The following is a 19,844-nucleotide window of genomic DNA, read 5'->3' on the forward strand; positions in this document are numbered from 1 at the left end:
CTCTCCCCGGCAGAACGTGGAAAACAAAATCCACATAAGTTTGTGTCATGGACGGGAGGCGAGAGAAAAATCTCTGTGAAAGGAGTAAAGCACTGTGCAAATACCAGCTTGACAGGCAGTAGCACTGGGGTCCCGGGTCCTTTAGCTTCCAGTCCCAGGAGTTGCTCTTGTCTCCTCCCACTCTGGAGTCCGCAGAGTAGGAAGGAGGATTAAACCCGGGGGAGGAGTTCCGCACCAGCTCCCTATCCTGCGCCAGCACGCCTAGCCTAAGCGCCCACATAGAGCTCCGGTCTCCGTCGGTGCCCAGCCCCGGCTGTGCTTCCCAGAGCAAGCTCCAGGCTCCGCAAGACCCGCGGGCCTCCAGGATGCAGACACCTCACAAGGAGCACCTGTACAAGCTGCTGGTGATCGGCGACCTGGGTGTGGGCAAGACCAGCATTATCAAGCGCTATGTGCACCAAAACTTCTCCTCGCACTACCGGGCCACCATTGGTGTGGACTTCGCGCTGAAGGTGCTCCACTGGGACCCAGAGACGGTGGTGCGCTTGCAGCTCTGGGACATTGCTGGTGAGCGATCAGAGCAGCGCGCAACGGGTGAGGGTGGAGTGAGCCAGTGAGGAGTTCGGGGGTGAAGGTTCGGGGAGTGGAAAATGACTTTTCAGTCGGTTCCAGTCCCGGGACCCTTGAGTGCAATCAAGCAGGAGATCCGGATCGCCTGGGCGCTCCACTCTTGGAAAGTTTGGCTTAATGGCTTGGAAACCTGATTTCAAAGAAATGGAAGTGTTTTCTTTTCTTTCTTTCCTTTTTTTTTTTTTTTTTTTTCTTTTGCTGTTGTTTCTGTTGGAGTCGTCCCCACTCTACCTGTAACTTCTAGATAACTTCGCTGGCTCTCACTGGCTGTGAGAAAGCGAACCACTTTCTCCTGGGATTCTTGGGTGCAGAGAAGGCTGTCGCCTGGACTCACAAGGAGATTGTAGTCGCATTCTTGTTTCATTCTAGTCCTTTTCTGGACACAGGTAGCCGCGACTTGGCCCAGAGTATCTCACGTGGCTTTCATCCTTCGTGTTTAGAGGGGAAGCCCCTAGGAAATTTAAGAAGGAGCAGGATTATCTTAGGAATTTAGTTTCTTTCAAATCTCACTACTATCATCTCCTTGCTTATTGGCCTCTTCAGTCAGAAAAATTTGAGATGCTAAATTTGTATACATCTAGAACGAACTATCTCTTCTCACTCCACTCCCCTCTTCCCCATCTCTCTTCCGTCTCCCTCCATCCTTGGCTATCTCTTCTTCACTTTCCATTTCAAACAGGAGACTGTGTATGTTTTTTAGGAAAACATTAAAAAAAAAACCACAAAAACAAAAACAAAACGGAGACAGGGTCCCGTCATGTAACTCTGCTAACCTATATCAAGCTGACCTTGACCTCATAGAGACCCACTTGCCTCTGCCTCCCTAGAGGCAAGGGTCGGGGTTATGGTGATGTTAATGTCGTTTGCTTTAAGATTCCTTGATTTGATCTTGGTGTATTTTTTGAGAAATCTAAAGTATGAAATCAGAGTTTGACTAACAGCTTCTACCAGCTCCTAGCCACAATAAAGACTGAGGCAGGCTATAGTTAGTGCTCAATACTGGGTCCTACCTGGCTGCTTGTAACCTGGGCATGCCTAGCATTCTAGATGCTAACTCACCAAAGCAGTAGCATTTTAAGCTGCAAATGGCTAGGCAGCGACAGCTCAAGAATCTTCTTGCTTTGGAGTTTTAAACTCCAATGAGATTTTCCATGATCCCTTTCAAATAACCCTACTTAATCTCTCTTCATAGCCCACAGTACCAAGAAGCCTTTGATAAGCTCTGGATTGAAAAGAAGCAGTTCTTTTTCAAAAGATGTGCTCATTTGAACTAGTGCATTTCCCTGGAAACACTTTGCCAGGACTTGAGATGGGCACTAAGAAGGAAAATTCCTCAAAGGACATGTACAGTCTTGAGATGCATTCGCTTCTGTAGCCATGAGCTTGCTGGTCTTGAGATAAGGTTAGTTGGTGTAGCTAGGTTCATGGTTTGGAGTCTTTGGCAGTTCTAGAGAAGCATGAGCTATTAGAGACTTGGAGATTGCATCAAGTAGAGCCTTTTGAGCTTTTCACTGTGTACCTGGGCCCTCTGTCGCTGCACGTTTTAGTGTCTGAAATGTCTTTCAGCTGTAGCAGTTTTCTCGGGACCCCAGTTTAAAATAGCTTACTGTTTAAAAGATGTAGCTGTAGCTAGCATTATTGAACTAGCATAATTATAGTCTAAATAGCATTATGTCTTCAGCCTTGTTATATGTTGGTGAGTTTTAGTTTCCTCTTCTAAACGGGAAGAACAGAAAGATGTAATGATTCTGAGCTTCCAGAGTGAGACACCTCTAGAGAGAAATACCTTCTTCTGAAGACTACCGTGTGATTACAGATAAATTCTGATATCTTTGTTTAGCTTTTGATATCTATAAACAGGGAGTGTATTTTATCTCTCCAAATGAGAGAAGAATAAACAATAATGCAAGGTAAAGGCAATAGTGCTACACTCTAGGAGTTACCACTCTTTGTACATTTATTTATAAATACTAAGCAAGAGGAACATGCCATACATACACTGACTAAGTCCTAACAAGTGGCAGTTCTTATATCACACATTTATCTTGCCCTCAAATGCCAGTCCAGCATCAGTTTAGTCTCATGCATTTGGCAGCATAAGGCAGTTTGAGTTCCACACTTGCTCTCAGAAGCAATTTAACTCCCACACTTGGGAATCCTTTCCTAAGCCACAGTTTCAGACCAAAGTTTTGGTGAAGGCTATAATCACAGAAGTCTGCACAAGTAGGGAGTCTGAAGGATCTGAGCTCCATTCAGCAGTCAGAGCGGCATCCAACCCCAAGGTAATGCTCAGCTCACTTTGATAACTTCAAGCTCAAAGGCCCTGAACTGCTGAGTTGGAGGTTGAAAGATGTTTGGGTAAAAGCAAGGTAATTGGCGGATAGGATGGTTGTAACGTAATTGTTTCAAGTTGTATTAGAGACCTCTGGGTTCTAAGGGGATATGAAATCCAACCTCCACTCTCCACTGAGATTCAAGTTAGGTTAAGTATGCCTTTGAGTACCCTCAAGTCACAGCATGCCACTCTCCTTTTCTTAACTCTAATATGTATCTATAAAGAACGGGTAGTAGTCAACTGAGTTTTGAGAATGTTCAAATTCTTTTTCTTTTTACTTAAAAAGTAAAGCATAGTTTTATGTGTATGGGTGTTTTGCCTGCATGTATGTCTATACACCATCTATGTGCAGTGCCCATGTAGGCAAGAAGAAGGCATTTCAGTCTCTGGAATGGGATTTACAGAGTTGAGAGCTACCATGTGGGTGCTGGGAATTGTACTCAAGTAGGTCTTCTGCAATTGCTGTCAAAGTCCCTAACTACTGAGCTACATCTCTAATTCCTCTCCTTTGTTTTATTTTGTTTTGGTTTTGAGACAATGTAGCCTAGGCTACCCTTGAACTCACCGTGGAGCCAAAGTTGATTTTAAAACTTCTGTTCTTCTTTCCTGTGCTTCCCAAGTGCTGAAGTGACATGTGATTGCCACCATATTCAGCTTATGCAATATGAGGAATCCCATTAAGGGCCTTGGGCATGTTAGGCAAATACTTAACCTGCTGAGCTTTATCTTCAGGCCTGGCCTGTCGCTCTTGATGAGAGGGCAGGGATTTCCCCTGACTCTATAGGATATTAGCCTACTGCAAAGTAGTTCTTGCCATTGATAGGTCCATTGTGTTTCATTTGGTTCACTGATGTAAGGTCTGATTCGTATATGGGTTACCATGATATATATCTTATATCATCACTTTAACTGGCCTGCCTGATTCTGAAACTCCCAAGACATTAGGGGCTTGTGAAACAAGATGATAATTTCTCCAAAATTTGCCCTATTTCTGAGAAAAGTCTACGACAAAGAAGAGCCTGGGTCAACTCTGTTCAGATGTTCTTGGTAGAGTGAAATATATTATTACATTATTTTGCCCAGGATGAACCTGTTAACAGCCAAGCAGGATTGTGCCTTTTCTGTCTGATTTGAAATCATACTAGGTTCTAATGCCCACCAACTAGGTCCTAAAGTCTACCACCTAGGTTCTACAGCCCACCAACTAGGTTCTACTGTCCACCAGCTAGGTTCTACAGTCCACCAGCTAGGTTCTGCAGTCTACCAGCTAGGTTCTACAGCCCACCAGCAAGGTTCTATGGTCTACCAGGTAGGTTCTACAGTCTACCAGCTAGGTTCTACATTTCACCAGTTAGGCTATATAGTCTACCAGCTGTGTGCACATTACAAGCAGTGAGTTCTTGTGGATAAGTCCCTCTCCCTTTCTTTGGTTGATAGATAATTTTTGCTTTCTTCCTGATTTTTTTCTTATACTGAAAAGAGACTTTTTCATACAACACATTCTGATCACATTTTATCATCCTACTACTTCTCTAAGTTATTCTCCATCTTTCCTGTCCTTTAGTTATTAGGCAATCCTTGTCTTCTTCCTACAATTTTTGGAGATTTACAGATACTACTAGAGAGAAAATGGAAATGAATGAATGAATAAAATTCTTTGAACATTTGATCACTGATTGAGATGTGAGTTTATACTCCTCTTTTCTGTATACACCAACAAAAAAGAAAGAAAAAGAAAATGAAATATTTATACTTGAGACTTATTTTCATACTACAATCCAAACTAGATACAGACACCAGCAATTTGCCACACGAACAACTGTTATTATGACTGTCCAAGGACATTTAATTTCCTAGTAAAATAGCTGGCTATATGGTAGTGTTAGAATTTAAAATATGGCTATTAAACAGGCCACTCCTTACCTTAAAGAACATGCCCAACCCTACTCTTTCTAATAACTTTATTCTACTTCCTCTTGTTTAATAGTAGAGTGTTTCAGATACATTCTAAATGTAATATGAATTATGTATGATAAAAATATAATACTTGGTATTGGTCAAGTCATGAAATCTTACTGAACCATTCCACTTATGGAATAGCAATTATTTCATTTGCCTATGATATCACATTTGTAAGATATTCTTTCAACCTCTACAAGCTGTATTATTATAGCTTTACCTTGAGCTGCAGTGTAGGCAATTCATGATAGTTTTTCCTAACTTTCTTACTTGTGAATCTTTTGACATGTATAGTTATATACATATATATGTATGTAACTGTACTTACATATATACATGCATGCATACATATGAATGAATGAATGAATGAATGAATGAATGAAATTTCACTGAGTCTGCTAATCATCACACAACTCAACTCAATATTCAAAACTGCCATGTAAAACATCATATTTGCTGACGGTTTGAAGAGTGCTTCTTCACCACGGAGAACCTTTAGTGAAGCAGTCTTCTATATGACAGCTGCCTCTAACAAGGTCCAGCTTCCAGAATAGCTTTTTAGTATACATGCAAGACTCAGCTATTCTGTCTTTTCTCTTTCCCTTGGGTCACCACGGTAGACTGCTTTATAGTTTTCAAAGTGTTCTCATGCTGTGATCTCAACCAAAGGAAGGATTTGGATTTGGCCATCTCCTCAGTATCTTTAGTATTTATGTTGAAAATAATTATCCAATGAATTTTATAAGTGCTAAGTATTTTGACACTATATCTAGTTATATAGAAAAAGCTAACTTTTAAAAACAAGTATGTCAAGTAAAACAAAATGCTTTTAAACAAGGGCCTATCTCTGCAGGGGAATTTGTTGCCCCATTTTTATCCTAGCTAATTATAGGTTTTCAGATCACTATGTGGAATAACATGCTGTGTGCTTACAGCTAAGTGGAATGTATAGTAAGCAGAAGTGTGGAGACTTTTCAATATTGTGTAGGAAACATGGAGGAATAAGTCAAGACCTTTTATAGAGCCTTTATTAAGCTTGCATTGGTTTAAAATGTGTGAACATATGGAATATGCCCCATCATCTAGGGCCCATTCTGACACAATGATGGGGAGCAGTTTCATAAAACAATTCTAAGTGATTTGAGGGAAAGAGAGCTAGAAGGAACGGTTCTTATTTATATCTGTGGTTGGATTCTATGTCAGGCTAAGGGAAGTGAATTAGATATGACTTGATTCTTGACCTCAGGAAGGTTAACTTTTTTGTGTCATGATGACATGCAAGCATGCCACCTCTAACATCTCGTGACATGTACTGATAGAGTACAATCAAATACTGTATCAGTAATTTGGTTCCAAGACAGGTTGTTTTTGAATTTGTTGATTAAATAAAAGCTACTAATTCAAATGTGATTGTAGTTGAAGACCAGAATTTTATACATATTGACATATGTATAAAATATAAAGTATTTTTTTTTAGTTAAGAAATATGATAACCAAATACTTTAAGGAGGCATTCTAGTATTTTTAACATGAAAAACTGGGGAATAAGCTTAAATATGATTTTAAAAGCTATGATTCTTCATCTATCAAAATCTATAATTTGGAGTAAAATGTCAGTTGTTTAAAGGTCAACTGGAAAAATACATTCTTTGGAATTTTCAGTATTTTTTTGTTAGATATTTTATTTACATTTCAAATATAATCATCTCCTTTCCTGGTTTCCCCACCAAAAACCCCCTCCCCTTTTCCCCTCCTCTTCTCCCCTCCCCTATTCCCTGCTTGCCAACCCACCCACTCTTGCTTCCTAGCCCTGGCATCCCCCTACACTGGGGCATAGAGCCTGCACAGGATCAAGAGCCTCTCCTCCCATTGATGACCGACTAGGCCATCCTCTGCTACATATGCACCTGGAGCCATGAGTTCTATCATGTGTACTCTTTGGTTGGTGGCATTTTAAATGGAGTAATAACTTGAGAAAAGTAATTTTATATTGTTACATCATCTTGTACATCATCCAAACCTTTCCAGTCCTTTTTAGAGACAAAGGAATTTATGATTTGGAAGAATACCATTGGTGTCTCAGCCTCACAGAAATTATTAATGATAGAACTAATTCCTTGTTTATTATTGGTGAGGCCTGAAGAATTAAAACCCTTTAAAAGCAGTTAGCTTGTGTTATATGAGGTTCAAATATTATGGAATTGGGTAGGCAAGAGGGCTCCACAGTTCAGTTGCTAACAATACATTTTTTCTGAGCTCTAGGGACTGAACTCAGAACCTTGTGAAGAAGGCTAAGGCAAGGGATATACCACTGAGCTCATCCTCAGGCACTTAACAATGATACTAAAATGAAAACTATCCCAATGACATGGTAATATTTATATTTTAGTCGTTTTAACTCCTTGACATTCCCTGTTTGGTTCCATGTTTATTGTCTCTACTCCTTTCCCTCTACCTTGAAGATCCATGAGATCTTTTCTTTGGTTAGACACATCATAGTGCTAATATATTTGACTCATTTAAAATGCAACTGCCCTATGAAAATCCCTCAGTTGTTTCTGTAAATAGAAGCTTCTTCATCCTTTGAATCCCATGTGACATTTTTTTTTTCATTCCCCTATAATACTTGGTGAGGAGTCTTGTATTAGAGTGAGTTTATCCCTTTGTAGATATACTGTGCAAGTTTAAGAAACCTCTGCCTTGAGTTATTTGGTCCATATTTTAATTAGGTGGTTGTGGTCAGCAAAGAAGTAGAGAAAGTGAGAGTGCTACTTGGGAGGGTGTCCTCGTTAAGTTTCCACTTGTAACAAAATGTTCTAACAAAGGCAATGTAAGGGAGCAAAGGGTTTATTTTAGCTCACAGTTAATTACAGAAGGGAAGTCAAGGCAGAAGGAGCCCAAAGCATCATGTTCAGAAAGCAGTGAACAATGCATGCATACATGTTAGTGCTCAGCTTGCTTTCTCCATTTTATACAGTTCAGGTTCCTCTGATTCAGTGAGGGTCCCACATGCAGTTAACATGGGTCTTCCCTCATCATTTAAAAAAAAAATCAAGATAATCTCCCATAGGTGTGCACCGGGGTCTGTTTCCCACATGTTTCTAGATTCTGTGATATCAGAGCTAAGAAAATGCCTAATTTTGGGAGGAAGAGATAATGAATTTAAGAAGACTGGGTATTTTAAAGTGTTTGATTATGGTGTTCCTTGACTCTGTAATTTTTGTAGTTTGTATTTTCCTGATAAGCCTTATAGCTGTGTTCCCTATATTTATATTCAAATTTAACTTTTAATTAGTTTACCAGTCTTGCATAAAATTGCTCTCCCAAGAAGAATGATGGATTTTCTTGTTTACTTCCTCAGTCTAATGTAGAGCAAGTATTTAAATTGTGAGGGGATTCCAAAAGATTTCTCTCTAATGTATAGAGGAAGTTCAAAACAAAATGATTCAAAGTCCTTGTTGAGAAGCTTGTTCTCCTTTGCAATATACTGTGTTATTAATAGCTCTATGTATTGATGGTCAGGCACATTATAGGAATATGCGCCATTAGCTTTATTGCTCACAATGGACACTTATTACATAGAGACAAGAAAACTATGCTTATTTAGGCTATAAAAATGAGAAGCATGTAGAACTTTTTGGATCGGCATACAGATAAGAAGATCTGCTGAGTTATGATTTATCTGACCACTACTCCTATTGTCTAACCAGTTTATTCTTATGCTTCCCACTAGATGATAAAATAAAGCAATAGTTTTGCAACTCATAGATGGTTTAAAGCTCATCTACTAGATAGCTAAATTCTTTACACTGATCATCAATGAAAGCTTATGTTTAGCTGAGCTTAAGATAGCCCATCTTTATATATGACTTTTAGGCCAGAAAACTACCGTACCTGAGGGGCAAAAAGTATTTCATTTGTGAAAGAAAGCCAAGAATAGCTGTCTGGTTTCCAAATAATAATTAACTCTTATGGCGATAGGAAGGTCTCTTTCTGTGTCTTTGTATGTATGTATCTGTGTTTTGATGTAAAGAAAATAAATAGAATGGCCTCTAGATGTATATCCAGAAAATCTCAGACACTTAGTGCATCAAATTATTAGTGTCAAAATAATTTTTTATTATGCATTCAAGCCAAAGGAAATACCTAAAAATTCTGTCCTTTAAAGTATTAACAGCAGGTGACTTAATACGCATATGTTTCTGAGTAACTGTTTGTAGGGTGCTTGCCTAGCATACATAAAGTTCTAGGTTTGCTATTCAGCACTATATGAAATCAGACATGGTGATCTTTGTCAATAATCTTAGCACTGTGTAGGCAAAAGGATCAAAGCTCATCAAAGGTCATCCTAGACTATGAAGCAAGTTCAAGGTCAGCCTGGGGTACATGTGGTTTTGCTCTACATACAAAGGCATATCCTCTAGCAAGTAATTATTCATTTGGAAAATAAACCGAGCTCAAATTACAAAAGATTTTTTTTAATTACAATTTAGAAATATATCCCTTGGGTCACAGAATGATTTCTTAACTCTTTGAGACAGACTTGCCCCACTACCCCCATTTCCAGTCTGCATTGATTTGTCACACAATTCTTGTTTTCTATGACAGAAATTTCCAAAATTAAACTACCACAATTGGTCTGATATCTGCTTGACCAAAAATGCTACTGTGTTTGCCTTGGGATTTTAATACATCACATGAATTTCCTGGAGGCAGAGTAGAGCATTTCTGGCATACGTTTTGGGGGAATTAGTACTCTAAAGGACTCTGGAAATCCTTCGAGAATCAAGATTGGAAATAAGAGGGTATTTTTGTATGGAATGTATTAAAATGGCTTTAATGGTTACTTAGGACCACTATTTCAAATGCTAATAATTCAAAGATTGCTTTTCATTGGATATATTGAGCTAATTATCTAGTGAACCTATTTTAGGATGTTAATTTGTTATTTTTAGAGGAACAATGGTTTCAATTAAAATTGTTACTGTTTAATAATTTTAATGAAAGAAATCATGAGATATTTAAATTTAGGCCAGGGAAGGCAATGTATACTTGTGATCCCAACATTTGAGATGTAAAGCAGGAGGATTACAACTTCAAAACTAGCTTGGGTTACATAGGAGATCTTTTTAATGGAATCACATTTTCTTGTACATTTTAGCTTAGTTAAACATATCACAGATAGCTTGTTTATTCTGGATGGATAAATTCAAGAAATGATAAGTACAATGAATATTAAATAAGAGCCATTGATTATGGTGGATCTAAAATGATGGAAAGAGCCTGGATAGTTCTGAAATACAGGCAGGTTGAGATCTTTATGAACAGATTAGAAGAAATAGGAATTCAATGCATAAGATCTGTGATCCTTCTTTATTCAGTCCACTTCTTTTCTTGTAGGGGCTCCCTCCCACAAATATGAATCAAAATAGTCACTTTATTATATGAAGTTCCTGTATTGCTAGTTTCATTCTGTTATGTAAGTCTATTAAGAACACACACTAAGAACCTCTTAAAATCCATGTGCTATGCAAACCTGAGTACTGTGATTGAGTAATTGAATTGGTGGCTTGAGGAATCTACAATGTCACTAGAAATATTGCAGAGGCTTACAGAACATGAAAAATACTACAAGTAGGTGCTAAGTTAAATAACCAAAATGGTGGTAGAGTGAGTCATTCCTGTGGAAACTTAGGAAAAAAAATGAGTTCAAAGCCAAATAATTATAGTCTACTCATAGTCGTGATTAAAAAGAAGGCATACTTATCATATTTAAATGGTATGATTGAAATATGTACATTAAAATGGTGTTTTTCATGTACATAAATATTTGAAGGAAGTAGTGTCAGCACATTTTTCCATTTAAAAGTTAGAAGTTTAGTTTTGATTAGTTCAAAAGTCTTCACAAGTAATCATGACTTATTAATATGAGTTGTGTATTTCTAAGTGTTCAGAATTTTTAAGGTATCCCAATATGCGGATATTTACAAAGTAGCTTCTTTTCTGTTATAACTGAAGGGGCTAATTTACATTGTTTGAAACCTGGTGTGGATCACACCACATATTAGGAGTTCTACTTCTAATTATCCACGTCAGCTCGAGGCTCTAGGTACATATTACTCTCTATAAGTGTTGATATTGAGACACAGGGTCATGAATTTTGTAGTATTACATAGAAAAGAAAATAGATTAATGACACAGTCCTGACCTCCCTGTGAAACTTCTGGCCATACATTCAACTATCTATGCAATATGTTTATTAATAGAAATTAATCTCAACTGTAACACGTCAGAATCCTGACTTACTTTCTGCCAATGAGTGTAACACATCAAACCTAATGAAATTATCTCCGTCCAGTTCTCTTTGAGGCTCTGAAAGTCATACTTGAATCATCCCTTGTTGTACAATTCCTCTGATGTCTCTGTCTCCATTTGTATTCAAGAAACAAACAATCTTCACAACTACTGCTTTAATTCAAATAATAATCTCTTGCCAATTATTGAAATACCTTCCTAACTGGTGTCTCCAGTCCTATCCTGACTCCCATACACCATTTCTCAATGCACCTGCCGTAGTAATCCATCATTTCTCATCTGCTTGTGACCTTCGGTGTTTTTATTTCTTGCCCAGCATTAAAGAGAATATCAATACAATTGCATCAAACTGTGTATACTCTAGACCTTCTGGTCTCCTTGTTTTACCCCAGTCTATTCTGGCCCATATTCATTCTTTGGTGTCTCACGTAATCCTAGTACTATTTCCTCAAAGAATTGACAGACTGATTTGTGCTTCATTTTTATTGGGTCAGGCATTCTCTCTGTTTAAACCTACAGAATATTCACATAGTTTGTCCTTTTAGTATTTTGATCTTTTCTCAAATAATGTCCTTCTCCCGGAGGATTCCATATTTACTCTTTTAAAGTCTGTTTCCACTCTCAGAATACATTTTTCCTCATTTCCTGTTTTTTTCCATAACAATTTAAAAGAAACAAATAAATATTATTCTTTCCATTTTGTTTTCTTTTAAATATTTGTTGTTTATCTCTTGCTGTATAATATAATCAACATGAAACTGAAAAAATTGTAATAGCTGAAGTTATTGTTAGAAAATAATCAGCATTAAGGTTTTTTTGTTTGTTGTTATTTGATGAGATAAGATGGTTTATTCCAGTCCAAGTAGAATGACAGTGGCAAATGCAACAGGCAAAACAGAAATGTTGAAGGTTTGGTAAACATATACTTGTCTATTGGGAAGGGTTGTTATGCAGCTTTTCTGCCACTGTGACAAACATCTGAGGTAAAACCTTAATGAAATAAGGTTTATTTTGATCATCTCATTGCACCTAGGAAAGAAAGAGAGAAAAAAGAAAAGACACACACACAATTTTGTCTAGTCATAGTCAATTTTGTGTGTGTATGTGTGTGTGTGTGTGTGTGTGTGTGTGTGTGAACCTATGAGGGCCATTCTTATTAAAATCACCACTATATATATGGACAAGGGCAAAGGAAGGGAAAGAGGGAGGAAGAGAAGAAGGGGGAGAGAAAGACACAGAGAGAGAGAGAGAGAGAGAGAGAGAGAGAGAGAGAGAGAGAGAGAGAGAGAGGGAGAGAGAGAGAGAGAGAGAGAGAGAGAGAGAGAGAGAGAAACAGAGGTGGGGTGAGGGAGAGGGAGAGGGTGAGTGGGAGAGGGAGAAAGAAACTACTCTCCACAGACAAGGCCACCTATTTCTTGTAGCCAGGTCCCATCTCTACTTAGTATGAAATCATCAATGAGTATATGAAATAACCATCCTCATAACCCATTCCCCTTAACAATGGTAAAGCTCAGGCTCTTAGTTCTTGAGCTTTGTGGGGAGGCCTTTCATATCTAACCACAACATAGTTTCTCTTTTACTTCCTATATAAACCTTAATGAATTTTCACTGTTCATAGCTGATCATAGGGGTGATAGAAATTTGATCATGGTTGTAGGTAAGTTGGTAATGTTTCAGGGGTGGTGATAAAAGGTTGGTATTAAGTATAATCTATGCCTAGATGATGAAAAAATAGTGAGTAATAAACACCTTTCTGTTGCTGGCATGTCAGGGTAAAATTATGAAGAGTAAATACAGAAAAGTCTACAAGATGATTATCTCATCGAGGCTCCTAAAACAAGAAATTTATAGCCACTTATCATAGCCTGTTGGTTTCCCTGAGACATTAGAAAAAGCTTACTCTATTAACAGCTCAGTGTTCCTTTCTCCACAGCAGGAACTGTATGGCTTGATTAGTTTTCTCTGAGAACATTATGAAAGAGATCTATTTACTTTTGATTTTATATTGGCTTTCTGCTGTTCATATACTAGTCCTATAAATACAGAGAACATATTTATGGCTCTTTTAGATCTCATGATCAGGCCATAACTCTCAAACAGGAACTACTTGTAGTAAATTCATTACACTATTTCTTCAGGATGAGAATGCCTACAAAAAATACAACTCTTCAGTGTGAAATTCATTCTAACACATATGTTTGTTTAAGGCTACGTTGATTTGTGAAAGATCTCTGGTGATCAAATTAAGGCCCGTGTTTTTTGAGTTCTCAAATAAATGTGCTTACGACTCCACATCCCTCAAAGTTGGAAGCAGAGTCGTGATTCATATCCATACTATACTGGAGTGTGTTTAGAGGCCATAAGACAAGTGGCACTCCACCTGGGAACTAGGTCAGTTTAAATAGAAAAGCCAAGTATGACTCCTGAGCCTTCTCATGGGCAAAAACCTCCATATTAGTGGCAGAGTTAAGTAGTTGTCCAGTGAATGGGTGTTCAATGAGTATTATAATGCCAGAGAGAGTTTTTGAATCATAGTCTTTGTTTTGTTTTACAATAAATTTATTCACGATAGACTGTGCAGGTCTCTACCCATAAGCAGTCACTCACTGAAAGTCACATGATTTTCACTTTTAACAAGAACTAGCAATTAGGGCTGTCAGCTGATGGAGGAAGGATAAGATGTGAAAGCCAGAAATTTCTCTGGTTTGCCTGTGACCCCTTTCTGGAATGTCAAAAATACAAAATTTCCCAGTGGGTTGGCCCAGTGACCTCCATATACAAAGGTCTTTTCTTTCTAGAGACATTGCTTTCTCCTTATTTCTGATTCATTCACTCACACACTTATACACTTTTTCAATCCCTGTCAGGCTATAAGACCATAATATATCTTTTTCATAGTCTGAAGATGATCCTTGGCCATATGTTAAAAGTGAAATCTTAATTTTTAGGAGCCATCTACTATGCAGACCTCTTGACAAACAGATTATTGAACAACCCATGACTGCCCTTCATCAGGTTAGGTCTCTAGAGAGATCATAAGACATCTTTAACAAGCCTAGAGGCCCTCCAAATTCTGAATGACACAGAGAGCTTTTTTTCCCCATTTGTACTGAAATGTCATGCTACACCCTGAATGGAATCAAAGGAGATCATTATTTGTATAAGGCATTTAAAAAATGAAAAGGGGGTCATCTGGGTAAAAGGAAAGTTCATCTATGGGCTGTGGGTCATCTGAAGAATTTTTCACCCTTCTCCTTAATTGATGTGATGATTATGGGAAATATTTTTAAGTTTCTCTATGGTGCAACCTATGTAAGAAATACTGGATTGTCATGTGCTGGTCCTGACGAAATTCTGCTCTCTAGCACACAATCCTGAGGAGTGGCTCAGATACTAAGGCAAGAGCAGCAAATTCCATCCTTTCCCAAGGCATATTTAGGAAACTGCCTTTTCTGTAATATCAATGAGAAAATAACCTACTAAACATTTATTATCTTTTATGAAAATTTACCAGCACAAAACATTGTGCTCTAAGTTTATATAAAGTATAGTTAGAGGTTCTGTTGACATGAATTTTCCTAAATACATTGCATTTTCAGTATTTTATTTTTCCTGTGAAAAGACTCTGATTAATGTAATTTTATGATCCAATGTAAATAAAGATTTGTGGCTCATGAAATAAAAATCCGTCCTTCATTAGTCCCTGCCTCCAGCAATCATTAGTAGACAGAATGAGAGGTAATAGGATTTTGTTCGCCTTTTGTCTCTGCTCAAGTACCTGTCTGTAATAGTGGCTTGTCTTAAGCTCTGATCCAAAACTCTGTTTTTAGAACTTATGTAGTATTTCTATTATGTTTTTAACATAGTAAAGCAAATTTGACTGCTGAATGCTTAGTCTATGTTAATGCATTCCATTTGCATAAAGCTGGTCTCCATACACTCCTAGGCACTTTCCAGATGAGGAAGGTTTATTTGAGAAAGTCTAAGAAATTCACCAATACTCATTTGGAAGATTTTCAGAATCAAACTGATTCCAGCTGACTGCAACTAATTCCCAAACCAATCTTTATTCTTTAAGAGAAAATGGCTTTCTGCAATATCAGAGATATAGATTGTAGACTACTTAAGGAAGAGATAGGCTCATTATTGTACTGTAAGGACATAGACCACAAACTGTCACAAATTCTCTCCTTGCCAGTATCTGTAAAATTGGATTGAGTTGGCTACTTCTGGAACATAGGTCTGCAGTCGAGATAACACAAGAGTGTGGTGTAGAAGCTGAAAGTACTTGATGTTAGTGAATAAATATGGCTTTGAATTCAGACAGTTGAGGTCTAGGTTCTGACTTTGCAAGCTTGCCATCTGTTTAATTTGATAAAGCTACAGACATTCCAAGTCTCAATTTTCTCATTTTATACTGTGCATACTGTTGGGAGTGTAGCCCTCTGGTAGAGGCTTACCTAGAACTCCTGAGACCCTGTGCATAATCTTAATCTCCATGATACCAAGAAACTAAACAGTGAGGATAATAACCGTTCTGTAATGGTCATTTGTGTATACCAGATTCCTGAGGGGGGGAAGCATACAGAGTATGCTAACTTCTATTGCTTTTAATGGAAATACACTTCGGATGCCTCTTCTATCATATGGCATACTTTAATTGTTAGTCTGTCTTCCCTTTAAAATATAAACTCTGGAGAGCAGGGATGTGCTTGATAACATCATTGTGTATCAAGTGTTCAGAGACAAATTCAATGACCTGTGTTGATTCAAATATTCTATATTGACATCATAAAATGTGGCAGTCAATATATGGGTATTTTTTTAAATTAGCAATTTTAAAACACAGTATAAGTAGTAATGGATTTTATTAGGGCTTATTAGTTAGATGTTGTTTTTAATCTATTAGTCTGTTTCTTTCAATAAATGAGTCTGTTTGTATTTCCAGTTGTTACCGAGAGGGATTTGATATTCCCATGTTTTGTTTTTTTGTTTGTTTGGTTTTTGGGGGGTTTTGCTTCTTCTTCCCTCCTGTTCATTTTGGGGATTTTTGGTTTCCTGTGTTGAGCATGATTGATCCCTTACTAATTCCCAATCTTTTATCAATTCCTGAAATAAATTGTATTATTTCTTGTGTGCCCACTGAGGAGTCTGTTTTTCTTCTTTCACTGTGTACTTTCCCATTTTAATATCTTTCGCAATGTTGGCCTGATTGTCATAGTCGCTGTATTTTTTGTATATTATGAGATGTTTTTAAATTCTCTGTCAATTTTAAGAGACAACTTTCTATGTATGGAATCTTTGATATACATAGAAATTTTTTTTTCTTTGAGGGCTTAAAGCATAGCATTTCATGCTTACATGGCTTTTCCTCTTAGCAGTTAAAACAATATTTTAAAGCTCTTACAAATAAAAAACAATATGCTCTGAGATTAGTCAGACCTAAAATCTGTATGTCTCAATGAATTTCTGTATAATTCAAATATGTCTTGGAGCTTCACACTGGATTTTAAGATTGTTGATGTGAGAGCTGATGGTATTCTGATAATACTCATCTATGTAATAATTTGGTAATTTTAACTTACAGCTTTTAATATTCTTTTCTTTGTTTTACCTTTGACATTTTAACAGTTATATTGTTGTGGATTCTTTTTCTTTTTTCAAAAATTTTTTTAATTAGATATTTTCTTCATTTACATTTCCAATGCTATCCCAAAAGTCCTCCATACCCTCTCTTCCACTCCCCTACCCACCCACTTCCACTTCTTGGCCCTAGCGTTCCCCTGTACTGAGGCATATAAAGTTTGCAAGATCAATGGGCCTCTCTTTAGTCATGGGTATTTGGGAATCTTAATTGCCTCTTGCATTTGAATATCTCTCTAGTGATAGAAAAAAATCTATTAATTTTATTGAATATATTTTCTATTCCTTTAGGCTTTTCCAGATCCACCTTCTACCTCATAGATTCTTAGACTCTGTATCTTGAACACAACCCATAGTTCTTCTGAGTTTTTTTTTTCTTCACATTCATTAATTTCATTTTTACTTAAGCCTGAATATTTCCCCAAATTTCACCCTCGCTCCTGAGATGAGATCTTCTGCTTGGGTTTCTGTGTTGAACATACTTCCTGCTGTTCTTTATTTGATTGATTTATTCTTTCATTTCCAAAATTTCTATTTGATTCCCTTTTGGTAGTTTCAGAATCCTTACTGAGATTGTCCTCTGGACACTTGATACTTAAGTTTCTTCTCCAAGTTATTGGTTTAGCTCCCTTAGTGCCTTCCTTCCTAGGTCCCGATTTCCTCACTTCATTTGTCCACTTGCTGTGTTCTTTCTCTTTGTAGTCACTGATCCTTTTTAAAATTTGGACTCTGAGCTCTTCTTCTCGAATTTCATGCATCTCATTATCTTTGGTTTCCAGTACTAAGGAGTTGGGTGCTTGTGAAAGTGTCATGGTGAATTTTTTGCTACCTTTGTATTTCATGCTCTGTTAAAATAGAGGTATTTCTCAGTCTTTCTTTTTGTCCTAGTCTGTCTATTGTTTTTATTTTATTTTTATGTTAGGTCTCTGGTGATATATCTTTAATTAGGTTTTAATGTTCTATAATGCTACTTATTTTGGAAACTAACCACAGTAGCGGATTATCAGAAATCACAACCTAAACTTTTAGTAGATGATAATTTGTGCTCTTGCTTTTGTCCTGATAGATTTCAGAGTCAGTGTCCCTAGGGTATTGGTTAAGGGACTATATTTTGTAGTGCCTTTAGAGGTATGGGTATTAGTATTTCAGAGTCAGGTGAGGAGAGAATCTGGAAGAGGGAAAGTTAGAATAATAATAAAGAAATTAGGCAATAAAGACTTCTGAGAATTACTAGAGAAAATATCTTTGAGTAGATATAGAGAAAGAAAGGATCGTATAAAATTAGATTTTTTTACTGAGATATAGATTAAAACACAATAGCATAACAATATAAATAATAATGATAATAATAGTTGTAACAGCTCTAAAGTGCATCAGAAGAAGGCATTATGACTATAGTTAGGAAGATGTGGCTTCTTCCTCATCTTGTCTTACCTTTTGAACCAGTCTTCATAGGAAGGAAAAGGAGATTTATTGTGTTAATAATAATTCATAATAGGGTCAATAATTCAAACAAGTTATGTCAGTTTGTCCTTGCAAGTGTGAGAAGTTTGTATGGCTGAAGTCCACTTTCTTCCAAAATTCCCAGTCTGACACTTGCTGTCAGATTGCAACTTAGTTTCTGGTGTTTTGAGGATCATTCATTTTGTCAAAACTTACTGTGACTGACACTGAGAAAGAGTTTAGAAGACCTCCTTGCCTATGTTTACTTTTTTTTTTTTTTTTTTACTTTATCTGCATTTATTTTATGCTGAATTTATTCCTGTGCTATGAGGTTTTGTTTCCACAGTTTCTTCTGGGATTTCTTTTTCTTCTGTGCAACCTCCTCTTCTGGCTTTGGAAAGATCTGTTCCTTCTCAGTGAGGATCATCTCACTGAGGCAGGGGGAGCTCATGTATGGATTAATCCGGCCATGAGCTCTGTAGGTTCCTCGGAGCATCTTAGGTGCCTTGTTCACCTGGATGTGTTCAATGACTAGAGAATCTACATCTAAACCCTAAAGTTCAGCATTACTCTGCATTTTTAAGCAAGTGCAGCAAAAGTTCAGAACTCTTTTTTGGCCACTGTCCCTGTGTCCAGCCCCACTCTTTGGCCTGGGCGCAACTACCAACTCTACCATTATACCACTGGAATGTAGTGGCACACATTGCTTCTTTAAAGTGACATCCTTCAGATACTTGGTGGTTTTGCTTATATGTATACCCTTGATGACCTGGGCAGTTTTCCGAGTGTTCTTAAAGTAAGCAAGAAGGTTTGAACCTCTTGATTTGCATGATTTTGTGGGGGGTTTCTGGGTCAAGAGAGTGGCGAACCATCTTCACAGGTCACCTCTGACTACTTACAGGAAGAACCCATGTTTACTTTTTATGGAGTCTGTCTGAATACCATATCACATTCTGTAGCTCCTCTAGGCAGTGGCAGGGGTATCGGTTGAGGATCCTTGAGAAGTTTTGAGCTTCATTTTCCCTACTTTGGATGCTCTTTCCAGTCTGTTCTGCTTGAAGCCTGGTTGTACCGTCAGCAGTCCATACTAAGTTCTGCTTCAAACTTCCTGTGAGTATAGTTGCTCACTCAACTAATGGGCAGGAACAGGTGTGTGCATTTGGAGTTCCTCTCCACTTCAAACAGCTATGGCAGGCACACTTTGACTTCTGAAGCTGGCTGTGCTCTCCGACCTCTGGTTGGGTTTCTGAAACCTGGTCTTATATTGTTGGTTGTCTGGGAATCTGCTTCCGAGGCAACTACAGCTTGATTTTCCAGGGTATGGGCAGTGTGCCTAGGCTGCAGTGATGGCCTGGCTATTGCTTTGTGGGCAACACTTTACCAAGTATTATGTCTGTTTTGCATAGCTCTTTCTTTTATAAGAATAGAATCTATTTTTAACATAAATATTTTTCTGCTAGTCTCACAGACACAGCTCCTAATATGTCACCTTACCCTGAATTCCAAAGAAGGCCACATG

The 19,844-nt window shown here is 37.6% G+C and overlaps 1 protein-coding gene across 1 annotated transcript in view; it reads left to right on the top strand.

Annotated features, from left to right (window-relative positions):
- The first annotated feature begins 236 nt into the window (after positions 1–236).
- The window catches only part of Rab38 (RAB38, member RAS oncogene family), a 61,300-nt gene continuing 41,692 nt past the window's right edge, over positions 237–19,844 (top strand). The window contains exon 1 of the mRNA NM_028238.7: positions 237–567. Coding sequence (NP_082514.4) covers positions 366–567 — 202 coding nt within the window. The 5' untranslated portion in view covers positions 237–365. The remainder of the gene's footprint in view (positions 568–19,844) is intronic.

This window comes from Mus musculus, chromosome 7, assembly GCF_000001635.26.
Source record: "Mus musculus strain C57BL/6J chromosome 7, GRCm38.p6 C57BL/6J".
Lineage (NCBI taxonomy): Eukaryota > Metazoa > Chordata > Mammalia > Rodentia > Muridae > Mus > Mus musculus.